Source organism: Juglans regia, chromosome 10 (assembly GCF_001411555.2).
Source record: "Juglans regia cultivar Chandler chromosome 10, Walnut 2.0, whole genome shotgun sequence".
In the NCBI taxonomy this organism is placed as follows: Eukaryota; Viridiplantae; Streptophyta; class Magnoliopsida; order Fagales; family Juglandaceae; genus Juglans; species Juglans regia.
This window is the reverse complement of record NC_049910.1, coordinates 645,173-661,049: the sequence shown is the minus strand read 5'-3', so window position 1 is coordinate 661,049 and position 15,877 is coordinate 645,173. Positions and strand designations below refer to the sequence as shown.

General features: G+C 36.0%; 2 protein-coding genes across 3 annotated transcripts; both read right to left on the bottom strand.

Moving 5' to 3' along the window:
• Positions 1-470: 470 nt before the first annotated feature.
• LOC108998860 (RNA-binding protein 24-A-like) lies at positions 471-7,315 on the bottom strand. Of its 2 annotated transcripts, none has more exons than XM_018975592.2 (6): positions 6,617-7,315; positions 6,187-6,319; positions 5,347-5,482; positions 4,524-4,560; positions 2,332-2,614; positions 471-1,862 (listed from the first exon to the last, which is right to left on the bottom strand). In XM_018975592.2, the coding sequence occupies exons 1-6, from the start codon at positions 6,797-6,799 to the stop codon at positions 1,822-1,824; spliced, it is 813 nt and encodes a 270-aa protein (XP_018831137.1). In that variant the 5' UTR covers positions 6,800-7,315; the 3' UTR covers positions 471-1,821. The 2 variants fall into 2 exon arrangements, with proteins under 2 accessions (XP_018831137.1, XP_018831138.1); XM_018975593.2 differs by having other exon boundaries at positions 471-1,882; positions 6,617-7,300.
• A 5,289-nt stretch (positions 7,316-12,604) lies between these two features.
• Positions 12,605-14,632, bottom strand: LOC108998861 (DNA repair RAD52-like protein 1, mitochondrial). Its single transcript, XM_018975595.2, has 5 exons — positions 14,235-14,632; positions 14,098-14,135; positions 13,869-13,963; positions 12,915-13,084; positions 12,605-12,822 (listed from the first exon to the last, which is right to left on the bottom strand). Exons 1-4 carry the CDS (start codon positions 14,549-14,551, stop codon positions 12,941-12,943), a joined length of 594 nt encoding a protein of 197 aa, XP_018831140.2. The 5' UTR covers positions 14,552-14,632; the 3' UTR covers positions 12,605-12,822; positions 12,915-12,940.
• Positions 14,633-15,877: the final 1,245 nt, after the last annotated feature.

Genomic DNA, 15,877 nt, shown 5'->3' with positions numbered 1-15,877 from the left:
GTAAAAAAATGAATGAATAATTCTACATACAATCGTAACTTGTGTAAATATCGCATAATCGTTTTGAAAAAAAATGAAGTTTATTATTAAAAAATTAATTTTTTTTATATGAATTTCATGTTTTATTCAATTTTTTCAAAATGATTATACGGTGATTACATAATTTACGATTACAAATATCTTTTCAGATATTATATATAGGGGCGTGGGTGGGGTTCGAATCTGGTTATCCCATTTGGAGCCAAGACCTTTTACCATTAGTCTAAAAGATCTTAGGAATATATATTGTCTTCTGCACACCCCACCCCGTATAGTATTTATTTTTTTGGGGGAGAGTAAAAGACAAGAAATCGGGCACTAATAAATTGGGTTTTTGCAAACATCAATATATAGAACTTGAAGAATTTCTCATACATATTTTCATAACAACTTGACTAGACAAAACATTTTCTCAGTTGAAAACCACGACAAGATTTTGATCATTTTCAGGAACATTAAGTTTTTTTTTATAATATCATGGACGGAATAAGCACCTGGCAAAAGTAAGCATTACAGTCTCAAATTAAAAGCATAGTAGAATTAAGTATCATATCCACTCTCAACCAGCAATGGATGGAGAATGAACCTTAGTCGTCCTAAGTAGCATCCCTAGTTACAATCCAATCCATAGGCTTATACATATAATTAAAGAGTAGCAAGTTCCGTTCCAAGTGAGAGAGAGAGAGAGAGAGAGAGAGAGAGAGAGGATGGTGATGCTCTGGTGGTGATGGTAATGACGAAAGATGGGAGAGATTGAGGAGGTCGACCTAAGTCCTAACCATGGTTGGTGGGTCAGTGGAGAAGAACCCAAGGGAACCCAAATATCTCCCCGGGTTTCATGCAGATGCTTTGAGCTAGCTCCACATCCATAGATGGAGTTCTCAAAAGGATGACATTAAAACCTAAATGCATAAAAACAAACACTATCCCTCCTAAAGTTTCTTTTTTTTTTTTCAGTTAAAATGGGGCTAAAACTCCCTTGTTTAGCCACAATGAATTTACCAAGTACCAACAAAAAAGAAAAAGAAAAAACTAGAGTTAATGATTGCCTCCCCTTACCCAAAGGGAAGATAGTTGATTAGACGCACTACTTAAAAGTTGAAGTGAAGTTGATAAAAACACTAATTTTAAAGACATGATCACTGGTCCTAGCACTAAATTCTTAAGAGATCACTAGCTATGTTAACAGACAAAAAAACCGGGGCGCCATTCCATGCGCCCCTGATTTTGCTAAAACTGCCTCTTTGATCATCAGAGGCGATTAGCTGAAGTTGGAGGGATTAGCCATTCCAAAACTTAAAATTTTCAGAGTGAAAGGTTCGCAGTATAAGTTGTTCAAATTTACAGTTTTTGCAAACCATACTGTGATTTTTGTTTAGCCTTTCCTGGGCTAAAGTTACAAAGTAGTTTTCTTTCTACTCAGCCTTTCCAGGGCCAAGGATTCAAAAACTATATCCCAACTTAGCTAATTCCAAATAGCTTGAGTTGGTGGTAATTACACAAATGCTTTTGGTTCTCTTCATGGAACCCTTTTTTCAAAAAAGATGCAGAAGGGGGAAAAATGCATGACACCCTCCAATTCTGGAGGTGATTTTTATAGCCCCTATTGGGGGCCATTGATGTGTGCAAAAGCCCAAAGGACAACAATGGGCTTGTGCATGTTAGACACTGACAGAGTGACAGAGAACCATGGTTAGGCCGAAGGTTGAGTTCAGACTTCAAGGAGCAACTGGGAATTTTGATACATGTAGCTGATGCATGTAGTACTGAGATGATGAATCTCTAGCGATGAGGTATTGGTGCAGGAAGTGCCATGGTCACGCCTGAGGCACAGCAAAACACACTGTCAAAGATGTTAGTAACTCTTTCGAATTTTCTTTCAAAAAAAAAAAACTCTTTTGAATTAAAAAGACGCACAAAATTAACAATATATATATATTTGAAACAACTTTTAACATGAACTACTTTAAAAAACCAAAAAAAAAAAAAAGGGTCCGGGAATTGTCCAGGAGATCTAGTCCGCTAGTTAGTTACTACAAGTTTCAAATAAACAAACTTTGCATATGTCCTTTGTAAAAAAGTATATCTCAGTAAAAAAAAATTATTTTTTTTACACATTTTTTACAAAAAATTTTGAAGTTTTGGAATTCTGATCACTAACATGCATGCAAAATGCTAAATTTTTCATCTAGTGCTTATTTTCACAACGGAGATCGACTGCTTGCATGATATCCAGTTTGAAAAATACTAATTACCAAAACAAAAGCGTGATCATGTTTATGGAGTGAAAACCTGATTGCGAGGCTGGCGTAGGTGCAAGAGACATGGGTGCACCATAATGCTGTGGGTAACCCCCACTTGAGTTGATGGCCGAGTACTGAAACAAGTGGTGTGGGTAATTGACACCATAACCCTGTCCAGAAGCGTAGCCATTGGCAGATCCACCACTTCCTTCTCCGAACTGGAGATACGGGTAGAAGCCCCCCGATGCAGCTGCGCCGGTGATCATTCCGCCAGGCCCGGTTCCGTACATGGGAAATTGGGCTGTTGTACCTCCATACACGCTATAGTAGCTCTGTCCCGTGATAACAAAAATTCAAGCCAGCTACTTAGTTTTTCTCACATATAATTAAGCATATATATAATTATATAGCAATAATATTCCATTTTCCGCTTTTGACATATTAACTAGTGTAGTGTTGTCATGAAATGTGATGATGATCCGCCGTTATTGGTCATTTATTTCATGGCGCCATAAATTATGGGTCCAAATTAATTAAGATCATGATGAGTCACATTGAAAAAAATACTAATTAAGATTATAATTAACCAAGTTTCACATGTGATTTTATATTTTTTTTAGGTTGTACCATCTTGGAGATAATTATTTATATGTCTGGTTGGCAGCTACGTCGTACGTAAGAATTAGAAGAAAATCCAAAGTTTAATTTGTTCGCTTATGTTTTCTTGCCAGTCAACGTACACAGCATCGAGGAAAACAATCATGGAGTTCACTGCTCAGTGGATTTTTGGAAGATCGTGAAAGTGCTACGTACTGAGAGACTGGACCACAGGTAAATAATAAAAGCAATAACATACGCACAACTTATTTCACAATATATTTTATAATATATATTTAAAAATAAAAATATTTTTATATAATAATACTATTTTTATAAATTATTTTATTAAATTATTTTTTATTTTTAAATATAATTATATAATATATTGTAAAAAGTGACGTATCATTTTTCAAATAATGAATATGTATAAAGAAGAGAGAAAAAGACAGACATCTTTGATCTCTCCTTCATTCTTTGTTACTTGTATATATAGTTTATTCATGGGTCACCACATTGATTTATAATCCGCTAACTATTATTACATATAATTAAGGACTCAATTAGCTCTATATAAATCATCATATACTACTGCCGCGTTTATGCTTGTTAGTGACTCATTTTCTCACATTTTCATATTTTCTTTTATACTTCAAATTATCATGTAAAAAATGGGAAATATATATATAGGAGATTAATAAATTATATTTTAAATAGGATATTTTTTATATATATTTTTTTTTAAAAAAAACAGAGATTTAAAAAAGAGAGATTTTAAAAGAAATGCTAAGTGGACCCTTGCTGATCAGTTTGGCTACCGGCCAGACATCGATCTAGGTTGCTGTGGTGTTGGTCTTAAATAAAATTCAAATCTATGGGTGGAAATAGTGGTTGGCAGATAAAACCATGGGTCACTCATGAAGTGGAATTAATTAATTGGATGTTGAACCTAACTCATAGCCGTCCTAAATGATCAATGCGCTGTACGTTAATGATTTTCACTAATTTTGAAAGATTAAATAAAAAAGGTACTAGTTCTAATGAATATACTGTTGAAATTAAAGACCTATATAGCTACTAACTATTTATATTACTATAAATGAATCGGCCGGAAATTTTTTTTTTAAAAAAAAGATTAATATAAATAAAAAAAATAGATCAAAAGAAAGATGGTCGAAAACGGTCTGACCATTTTGGTCAGAGAGTATAGTGATGATCTCTTGAACCACGGGATCAATTTGCATTCTTAGAATTTTAAGGGAAGACGGCTTCTAATTAGAAAATGATAAGAACATTAATCATGATGCTTTAATTTGTCCAATTAAGAGTCGTTATAGCTTTTACAGGGGGAATGGTCCTCGATCCTTTTTTCTAGACTGTTCATCAAAGCAGGTCATGATCATGTGTCTCGTCATCATATATACTTCCTTCATATATATCACCAATAGGATCCGAAGGGTTATTTTAGGTGTTAGAATGCCAGATTAATTTTCTTTTGATAAAGAAAAAGTACCCATGTGTCTGTAAATCATGTCTCCTATCCTAAAAGTAGTACGCTGCTTCCAGACGCATCGATCCTAAGAATTAACTAAAAAGTGCTGTGCGGGTAAAGAAATAGAAGAAAAGGGTGAAGTTTGTACAAACCGTGGGGTAACTGTAATCTGGAGAGTATGGAGAGTACCTGAAATAGCGATCAAATAAATAACCAAAGGCAGAGGTTAGCTTGCTGGAATCTAAAGATCACTTTGTAATAAGTAAGTACTCAAACAGCTTCCAAACGAAGCAGTTCAAATTTTCGAAGCACATAATTAAAACAAGAGCTGATGAGAGAGGCATACCCACCATCATCGTATGCATGTCGGGGGAGGTTTTTTTTTTTTTTTTTAAATGGGTTAGGGTTATGCATTGCATGCATTCATAGAATGAACAGTCGAGGCACATGCATATATGCTTTGTTTTTGTTTTATTTTATTTTTTTAAAAATTTTTTATGGGCTTGGCCGGGCTTGCATTCATGAACAGTCGAGGCACATGCATGTGTTCTCGACGTGTTTCTTGCAATTAAAGTACATGATACATGACATGTGATGGTGCGTGCTGTCATGACAGTGCAAATATTGGATGTCGCTTATGTGCATGCATGAATGCTATCGTAGTTACAACACGCTTTAGTCTTTACAAGTGGGTTCAAGAAGAGAGAGAAAGAGAGAGAGAGGGAGGGAGGGACCATGATAATGGAAAATTAGAATGAACATGCGAACATGAATGTGTGTGTGTGTGTAGAGAGAGAGAGAGAGAGAGATTCATGAAAGAGTGGCTAGCATGATGGATGAGCATGCTTGATATATAGTAAGCTAAGTTTAATGACTTAGGGTTGGTGTGCATAAGTTGGCAATGCACGTGCTGCTTCCCATGTATACGTACACAGAAGAGAAGAAAGAGGTGTAAAATAAAAAGCATATTCATACCCATAAAGATTGTAAGGTATTCCTTGTTGGATGGCATAATGAGGGAAGGTTGCTGCTGAAGGAAAAGCTGTTCCCACTCCCCCTCCAAACCCTGTCTGAAAAGAGCCCATTACCCTAAAGTTCCTGCCTGCTCCTCCTGCTCAATTCATTATAACAAATTTTATATCATCTTTTCTTTTATGCTAAAATTATCAGTGATAAAAAATAAAAGAAGAAACCTGTATGTATTTCGAAAGAAGAAGATCAAGAAAACAAAAAGAAAATGCATGATCATGGCCGAGAACGCGCGTATATATGTTACCATGAATGTGCATTTGAATACACCATATATATGAGAGATCATAGCTTCAGGAAAATATCATTTTGATGAAGAGACTGGGTTTTTCGGATGTTCGTGTGGAAGACAATTTCTGCAATGTATTTGGGTGAAATGTATGGTGGAACTCTTGCATGGAAACGCAGAATATCACCTTTCTGTTTGGAAGAATATTCATACTGCATTTGATATTAATTTATAGGCATGCGTTCTCAAAACAGAATATTTTCGGATGACAGATCACTACACATGAGATCGCTTTTAATTCAGTCCAGATAATTAGTAAGGAATATCCATAACAACAAAGCGTGGTCGCAGCGTAGACGAATAATTGTGGAAAATATTACAGATATCAATTCATCTCAACATATCAACTAGTAAAAAGCTAAGGAAGATTTCGTGAAGCTTTTTCCAGATCTGATATATCAAATCAATATTATATATGATAAAACCCCAATAGTGAGGAATAGTTTCTCAGAGAGAGAGAGAAGAAGAAATTAAGGAAAACAAAAAGAGCGGTATACCATTCTTTGGTGTGGAAGGTTTGGATCTCTGAACACCCAAAGAAGCGAGATTGCAATTAGCCCTCCGACCATCTATCACAGGAGCAGCATCAACACAAGCTCTCATGGCGGCTTCGGGTTCACGAAAAGTAACCTAAAACAGAAATTGCAAGAATTGATCTCCATCACATCACATGAATACTATCGAAAAACATGTAATTACCAATTGGCAATATCTAGTTTCACGTTTCTTTAGTATTTCCATTTCTTTGAGAAACCCATAACTAGATCTTTCATTTGTTTTAAGATCTAGTACCGATACAATACAGCAAGGAAGAATATTGAGATTATTATAAGTTCCTACAATTTATATATATAGCAAGAGAATGTGAATAGAAAGTGAAAAAAAGAATGACAAATTAAAGATAAAAAGGAAGCAATAATATCATACAAATCCATAGCCTTTAGATCTCCCAGTGGCCTTGTCAGTAATAACAACAGCCTCCAAGATCTCACCAAACTGTTCAAAGTACTTCTTCATGGTTTCCTTCTGGGTCTCCCAAGCCAGCCCTCCAACAAACACCTTGGTGTAAGTGGTATCACCGAACTGTCCTGCCAAATTAGCCGGAGTCATCTCTATCGATCAGCCCGCGTCACTTCTCGAAATAAAATAAAAAAACTCTCACTACCCTCGATCGAGAGCTCTCTCTTTATACAGCTAGGCTAGCTAGAACTCTCTTCTCTTCTCTCTATATATACTTCCTCGATCTTTCGCCCGGCCTAGCTAGCTCCAGAGCCGGCAAAAACTTCTGTGTATATGTACGTGCGTGCGTGTGTGCTTTGTGTTAATTAAAGAGTCCTAGGAAGAAGCACTCAATCAGTGTGCGAGGCACAAAAATTAGAAGGATGGAGGAATAGCCAGGTGTGTGGTACAAGCTGGACGATGAAGAGGAAGACCCACTAAACCTAGATGAATGGATCTCTCGAGGATTTTTAGATAGAGCCAGAGGCCAGTGAATTTGGTGGTGTGTGGTTTGTTTTTGATATTTGATCAGAGAGACAATTAGGTCAGAGATCAAGTGAGAGAGAGAGAGAGAGAGAGAAAATGGGAGGGAAGAGAAAGCAAAAGCAGGAAAAAAAGAGGAAAGGCCCTCTCTCATAATACGGACATGAATTATATACACACCAGCCCCCACCTCGTCGCATTATTTTCCTTAAAAAATATTACCAACTCACGCGCCATTATAACGTGTGTTGGAAACGTGAATATGATTGACTGATATTATTTAGCAAAGTGTAAGGAGACACGCTCAATGATGAGCGTGGGAGTGGGCTTCATAGTATTATTATGTCCCTCATAGGCTTTAGCTAGCTGTATGTTTGGTTATTTTAAGGAAAATATATATATATGTATATTACTTCGATGACCAATTAGCCCCTCCCAATTTTGTAACAACTACGTAACTCAACATACAGAACTGTGATCATGGTCAGAGCCACCCTGTTGGGGTTAGTGGCAGAAACGGAACGGGAAAAGTTGGCAACGGAGGAAAGTCAATGGTCAACCACTCGATTCGGAACTGTAGCAGATACAATTAGAAACTTGTGAAGACGCATTTTTTTATCACCTAATTAATTGGTTCGACATGACCTTCGAGTAGGGGACCATAAAACTTGTGCCTTGTTAATTAATTACAAATCAATTATAAACATGACTACTTATATACGTTGGAAAAGTAGCATATACGGGTTTATTTAAATCATATATACGTTACGTTAGCAGCCACTTTATGGTATTATATAGAGGGATTTTTGTGGGAAAATGGAGGAAAAACTATACAAGTAGTACTATTTATCCATCCATCATAGAGCACATTCGTACAACTACAGTACTATTAATTTGACGGTTTATTTAGTCGATTTTTCAGAATTACATAAATATAACGATCTGGTTTAAGCTAGGCGGCCTACTACTACGTACGTGTTCTGCATGCGGTCGCGATATATCCTAGATGACGATGGATGCATGCCTAAAGTAAAGTAGTTTTACTTTATCAACTTAAGTGTATAATTAAAATAATAATAATAATAAAAGAGTGGGCTGAGCCCACTACCCTAAAAGCCCATGGATCAAAGGTCAAGATCAGCCCGCGATCCAATGATGAAAGGACCAACAAATATTAACCACGAATTAATAACAGAACGGACAAATAATATCTAGCATGATATCCGTTGCACCGATCGAGCCCCGTCTATCTTCTAATTGCAGGTTATAGGAAGCCGTTAACAGAGATACGAAACACGTCCACAGCAACAGCAACAACAATAATAATAAAAAAAGAAAACACATGTGAATCAAAGTTATAAATGCGGTTGCAGAGATGCTGGAAAATCGCAAGTAGATTAGACAAATTACTATTAAATTCGCCAAATAGACGATAAATGAACATGAACATGGGAAGTTATCGTCCTGCATGTCATGATCATGCATATATCTAATATATATAGGTATTGTTATTAGGCTGTGGGGGACTGGAGAGCCATTTGTCAGTTCTATCTGATCTCCTTTGTCATAATTATAGTACTACAAAACAAGAACTAATTAACGTACATATATATATATAGCTAACTATTCCAATTAGTTAATAATTAATTCGAAACCTAATTAATTTATTACTCATTAATTAAGGAGCTAGCCATTAATATGATCGATTTATGGTCCTGATCACCCTCTTATCTATTGGATTTTGCATGTCACATATATTGATAGCAACAGTACTACTAATATAGCCTCGTGGTACGTACGAACGTGGGAAACTTTCATTTCTCTATCTCTGCAGCATACATTTATTTCATCCTATTCATTTCAATGGTTAAATATTATAATATTGTTTGCTAGCTAGCAGTCGATCGATCAGTGCTTGTACATGTTTCTATGGGGTCAGGGTTATCCTAAGTCGGGGCAGGAATATGTCGCGTCCCAAAGATGTCCCTTTGTTGTGTAATACATTATCATTAATTTATTATCGTCTTGTTTATAATTAAACCGGGCATACATAGTAGTTACATACACATATATGATATATATATATATATAAGGTGGTTGATCTGGTAATTAAAGATTCAGAAAGCGTAAAAAGGACATGTCACCTTTCACTTTTTTATTCATAAAGTTTACTCTTATCTAGTTTGTTACTGTTATCTGAAAATCAACCACCACATGCACCTCATGACATCAATCAACCAAATTATTTAAGAATTCAAACCCACCTAAGAAATTTAAAACATATAGCTTTTTTCTTGTCTAGCTGTTGATCGACTCCTGATCATAACCTTGATCAATTTACAAGTACTTGTGTAGGCGTAAGCAATCCTAGCCATCAGATCATGAGAATCCCTAATAAGAGTAATATATATATATATATATATAGGTGTTTTTATTTCACTTTTTAACGTATGGGATAGCTATGTGCGGCTAATTAATTAGTAGTACTCTTATCTCAAATATCCTTTTAATATTTTTCTTAAATTTTTGTTTCAAATCCATCGGCACCATCAGTTTCATACATCAAGCAGCCTTTGTTCTGATCATGCATTAACTTATCCTTTTCATGTTACCTTCTCATGAAAATTCTGCCAAATCTCCCGGCCTTTCTGATATATATAATATAGTTCCTCCAGCTGCATGCATGATTGAGCCACATGAAGATCAGTACTCTTCCAGGCTATATATATATGTATATATTTAAATATGTATATACATATATAATAATCGCGCGCACATGACTCACTAACAATATTATTAATTGAGCAATGTTAGATACAGTCCCTATTTGAGGACTGCAATGCAAGCCTAGGCTATTTTAACTTTAAAATTTTTTAAAATTACAAAATTATCCTTCTTAAAATGATGTTTTCTCTCATTTAACAATGTGCTTGCACATACAGTCCCCACTTGAAGACTGCAAATAGAATTTCTCTTATTAATTAATGTGCGCCTGAAATATAATAGGTTATAACAAGTAGCTAGGACCGGAGTATCGATGATCGCTAGCTCTCTTTGCCCATCATGTTGGGTACTGACTACAAAGTCATGTATCCCGTCCTTTTGTCCACTGCCCATCAAAAGAGATCGATAGATATTGGATAGCATCATGCATGCGCCATCAGGATTTCTAATTCTGATCATGATCAGTCATGTCCCGTAAGGACGATCGCACATCTATTTTATATATGTTTTTTATTATCACTTTTGATCTTGCAAACATTAACACTGCTGAGTTCGCCATCAATTCATGTATACATCGATAAGCAAAGTTCAAACATGATAATCAACTTCTTTAATTTTTAATTTTATTGAGTACGGAAATGGAACAAATTATATACTATGTTGGAAATTACTGAATGTGGCCGACAGTGAATAAACTCGACGTCCATTACTGGGCGGGCCATTTCTTTAAAAATAATAATAAAAAGAGACGAAAATATATTTTCCAATTGTTTTGAGAAAAAGTTGGTGGGCAGTACTTGTCGTAGATGACATGAGGTTTAACCCATGCCAACTCATCATGTGAACCCAAACAAAATGAGTTTTTTAGTGCCCATTTCAAAGTTTACATGTTGGAGCTGGTTTACATGAATTAATGGAAGGCCATATTCATGGAGATCGATCAAGGATCTCATCTTTTAGTAACTTTCATGCGCTCCTTATTATATATATAAATATAAAATGAAACAATGAGAACATAATAAAACCCTGTAAATTGTGTTAAAAAGTTTTATATATAATTAAGGATTGAAGATTTATATAAAAAAAAAAAAAAACTTACATATTTCATAAAGTTAGAACGACTTGTAACAACAATAATTCGAATATACAGTGGAACCATTACGTTGTCGGTTTCATCGAGGACGTTAAGGTTTTGGGTGATGATTTTGGTCGGAAGGGTCCAATACTAGAGAGCCACGTGCTTTGGACAGGAAAGCGAACGAGAATGGCAGTATCGAAATAAAAGAAACAAATAAGTGCGTTTTAGCTAAAAGGAAAAGTTGATTGGAGCTTTATGGGGGTACCCTCCTTCCATTCACAGTGGAGACATGCCTACCAGACGTCCCTTCAATATTACGGTAACAATCAAAGCTTACACATCCAAGGATATCTACACTCCACATTCCTTCATATTTTTCGTAGCTATTCTCAGATGATTCAAGACACAGGACCATGAATTTTGTAAGTAAAATTTCTATAATTCTTTATTTTATATTTATAATTAAATTCTAATTAAGCACATTAGTTTGTCTTAATTATAATTATAAGAAATTTAAAATATTTATATTTCTTTTATTAATATCAATTAATGTGTTTAATGCGTATGCGAAAAGAGGAACTGCACGTGAGAGAGCAGGGAATGAGAGAGGAGAAGAGGAGGAGGGCCAGGGGGAGGGGGGGACTGTGGGGACTGTATCTGGCAGTTGGGGCAGCTGTCTCCAACTTCTTTGACCAAAGAAAGCGACAATTATCCATACGACAATGCAACATCGCACATTCTCACTCTCTCTCTCTCTCCATTTTTATGTCCGTAAGGGGAGAGAGAAAGAGGTACAGTTGTGCCTGTGTTTTGTAAGTGTAACCAACTCATACCACATGCCTGTCTATCAGCTTTATCTCTTCTCACACTTCTGTGGAGCCCACTGCCAGCTCGGTTTCGCTCACACCCACTTGCTCTTTCAGTTTCTACCATAATTGTTCTGCTTCTTCCTTTCTTTTTTTCTCTTTTTTTTTTTTTAGTTTCTGTCGGGAAGTTTTCCTTTTCGGGCCAAAAACTTAGGTAGTCTACCAGAAATTGTGAATTCTGTCCAGCTTTTCACTGTTTTGGTATGAATAAATATTCCGTACTGTATACTATAACATGATTATCAACCAAATAAAAAATAAAAAACTTTAGTGATTTTCCGGAAAATCCCTTATTTTATATTTTTTATTTGTTGAAAAATAGACGGAAGATATATATGTGATTGAACGAAAAAGGAAAAAAAAAGATAAGGAAAATAATATGATTATCAACCATATATACTGAAGATATATGGAAATAAGATCCCTAATAGAGCTGGGTGTTTGGAATGATAAAGAGCCACGTCTTGTTTATATTATAGTACCGAGGGATGTTGAAAGAAGGTTTCTTCATCAAGATTTTATGTTTTCAGATAAGACATCAATGAAGACATGGCCCATTGATTTACGGATCATCGGTCTTCATGTGTGGGCTGACTTTGGGCTACTTCCCAAACAGTCAGTACTTATGGCTTGCCCATTTGAAACCTTACTGCCCAGTCCATGTTTTAAGCGGGCCAAGATTGGACTATACTTCAGATAATGAAGGTCCGGCAAAATTATTGGGAAGGATCCGAACAACTCAAAATCCATTCGGGAGCGAGCATGTTAACAGAAAGAACAATATGCTTTAATGACCAGAAAAATTCCAGAGATATCTATTTGGGATTTGAATAGCTATCCAAAAGATAATTTTATCAACCAAAACGTACTTGATAATGCCGGCTTCAATACTTATACAAGGGGCTAATTCTTCCATGCCAATTGTCAGTCTGAAAAGGGAAGAAAGGGGGCTTTTTCTTCTTGTTTCCATGGAAACCGTTATCCTGCATGATACAAAACAACTACCCTGATAACTAAAACAATCGAGCGACATTGAGCAGGACTTCCCCAACAAAAAGAAAGACGTGATTCGAACCTTCAAGGCACAAGTTGAATATCCTGTTACGACATATCCTCATGGTAAAGATGAAGTCCAAGCCCAAAGCGTGCACAAGCTCGACGAAATGCCATTGCTTCTGCCTTCTGAATAGGATCCCCATAATTTGTGTCAGCTACCGAAGCAGTTCCCGTCGACTCCCTATATAACTTATGGAAGAAAGAAAGCAAAAGGAAAAAACAAAAGTCAGCTTCTCTTTTGTTTCATTACCCTCACTCACTCTACCACAACCACAATGTACCAACTGAATACAAATCATGATTGTCTCTAAGTTATTATTTTCAATAAATTGTACGGATAATACTGTGCATCTCTGAATGAAATGTGAGCCTTTTATGCCAAACGTAGCCTCTAAAACCTCAGGATAGAGAAGTCCGAACAAGTCATTGGTCTGAAAGTCGTCAATCAAAACTTGCAAGCGGTCTTTGTCAACATCATAGTCACTAACTACCCAATACATCTTCAACAAAGAGTATCTAAGATGATCTTGTGAATAGTATTGAAATAGTAGTGGATAGTTTGTAAATAATAGTGAATAGTATTGAAATAGTAGTGAACTAATCTTAAAATATCTGAACAATTGTGTTCCCAAACAGATCCTTAAGGTTTCATCACCCAAAATAATATCACATAGCAAATCAATTTCTAATGAAAATCTTATTAATTTGATGCTTCATGAACATTTTGAAATTCCCGAGAAGATATAACCTCCCGGGTCTTTAAGTTCCCGTTTATGGAATACTCTAGTTCCTCTGCTACTAAAAACTTGTAGATCCCAACGCCTTTTAAAGCTCAAATGTGCAACTGGATTATTTCAAAATGACAAAATTAACCAAACCAAACTAGAGTAGCTATTTAAATGCGAATGCAAGAACATGAAGGGTAACAGACCAAGCAGGCATGCAATGAATGGGATGGTAATTAATAATATACCTCAGCATCAGTCCCATAGAGAGTCACACGGTAAACAACAGAAACAGTCTTGCCGTCCGCTGAATACGTAATGCTTCGGACCTCGCCCGACCATTCTACAGCAGGTGGCGACAAAATCAACAGAGGGTTTCTTGATCCAGCACTATAAATAATGTGGTCGTAGACTTTTTTTTTTTCAAGATGAATTAAAACCATGATCAATTTGTATATACAAGTAAAACTAACATACCCGGAGCATGCAAATTCATTATACGATTCACAATATGCCTGCAGTCAATGACATTAAAAAAATTTGAAATTAAAAACGCAAAAAGAAGGGAACAAAAAAAAAACAGAACAAAAAAAGTGTAGTAGAAGTAGTGGTACCAGGGAATGTATTTCATGGCGAAGCCATCTTCCAAGCGCGTTTTGACGACGGATTCAGGGACTTTCTTGTTCAGTTCTTTGAGGATTTCAGAGAGCGGCCTGCTGATTCCCGAACTCCCAGCCGCTACGACGTCGTCGTCCGTTTCCGCCGCTTCATTAGAAAAAGAAGACGAGGACCTCGAACTGGAACTGGACCATGAGCGATGTTTGCAAGGACTTTGTGATCGTAAGAACACCAGCAGAAGTGATTTCAACGGAGAAGAAGAGGAAGAACCAAAGGGAAGTGCTGATTTTCCCCTACAAATAGAAAATGCCATTTTATGTCTGATACCAAGGACTCTGTACGAGAGAGAGAGAGAGAGAGAGTTCAAAATCCCTCTTTTAATTTCATTACAGCACTGTCTGAGTTAGGGCAATAGCGCCACTTATTTTAACAGTACTTGGGTCAGTCAGTGGGCCTAACTACAATTGCCGAAATGAGTTGGGCCTTATTGGACAATATCTAGTCCAGTTCTATTTCATTAACCCATCAAGAAATACCAATCTTACAGAATTTTCCTTGTCCCGTTGTGTGATGATACAAGTTTTTAATCAAGATTGTTTTCTAATCCAAATGTTTTCTATAATTTATCCATTATATTCACTGAAACTTGTTATTCATGTGCATTTATGAGGAAAATGAAATGATGCTCCAAGCCTCCAACAAAGAATCCAAGGCTTACTATCCTCACCTTTCTTTAATGGGTTGCTCATGAGGTGCTTATGTATGGTACCAAATCTTTGAGGAGGGAGTACTTCCTGACCATGATGTCATTATAGTAATTCCACGTTCAAATTCATACTTCATTCTTCACTGTGATTGCGGTAAATTAAATATTTGACTTGTTGAGTCTATTAATTAAAGAAAGTAGTTACTTATTCATGAGAGAGAGTGTTAAAATCTTAATTGAATGATATTTAAAGCTATCTCTTCTCATATGACTAGACTTGAAGGATTATCGAGATGCAACACAAATGAATTAGATGCAGTAACATTAAGCATACATGCTATAACACTTGATAGTTGGTGTTTGGATGACTAGAAGATATGAGAGAAAATACAAGAAAATTGATCAAATTCAAGGTTAACCTAGCCTCCAAGAGAAGAGAGATAGAAAGCATAATAGAAAAATATGATATTAAGGTTCTGAAACCCATACAGTTCTATCATTCTACTACATATACTCCTTCACTAATCAACGGCCATAGCCCACATCTAAAATAACAATTATAACAAAGGTCAAAACACATGATCAATTTCTCAAACAAAAGGCCAAATAGACAGCAAGTAAATGGGTCATGACCCTACTTCAACAAAAGTCCTACAAATAAAAGAGACGAGTACTCTGGCTATAGGCTGAATCTAACTACTAAACTCCTATTATTCAAGAAAAAATCTTCTTTGCAGTCTACTGTTGGGAGAAGCCCCAGCACACTCAACGTGCTGGGTTGAAAAAAAAAAATTATGTGAGGTGTGTGGAGAGTGCAATGTACAGTAAGATGATAAGTAACATTTCTCATTATCCAAACCAAGTCCACTATGAATTTGATCCCTATTATCATAGTCACAAACGTGTGACACATACGCACATACGTGCGTGCAT

Coding starts and splice junctions, on each gene's coding strand:
- LOC108998860 (XM_018975592.2), bottom strand. CDS start 6,799: ATGACTCCGGCTAATTTGGCAGGACAGTTCGGTGATACCACTTACACC. Junction 2,615..4,523: donor CAGATTACAGTTACCCCACG/GTTTGTACAAAC, acceptor ATCACGGGACAG/AGCTACTATAGCGTGTATGG. Junction 1,863..2,331: donor TACGCCAGCCTCGCAATCAG/GTTTTCACTCCA, acceptor GCTGTGCCTCAG/GCGTGACCATGGCACTTCCT.
- LOC108998861 (XM_018975595.2), bottom strand. CDS start 14,551: ATGGCATTTTCTATTTGTAGGGGAAAATCAGCACTTCCCTTTGGTTCT. Junction 13,964..14,097: donor AATGAATTTGCATGCTCCGG/GTATGTTAGTTT, acceptor CACCTGCTGTAG/AATGGTCGGGCGAGGTCCGA. Junction 13,085..13,868: donor TCTATGGGACTGATGCTGAG/GTATATTATTAA, acceptor TTCTTCCATAAG/TTATATAGGGAGTCGACGGG.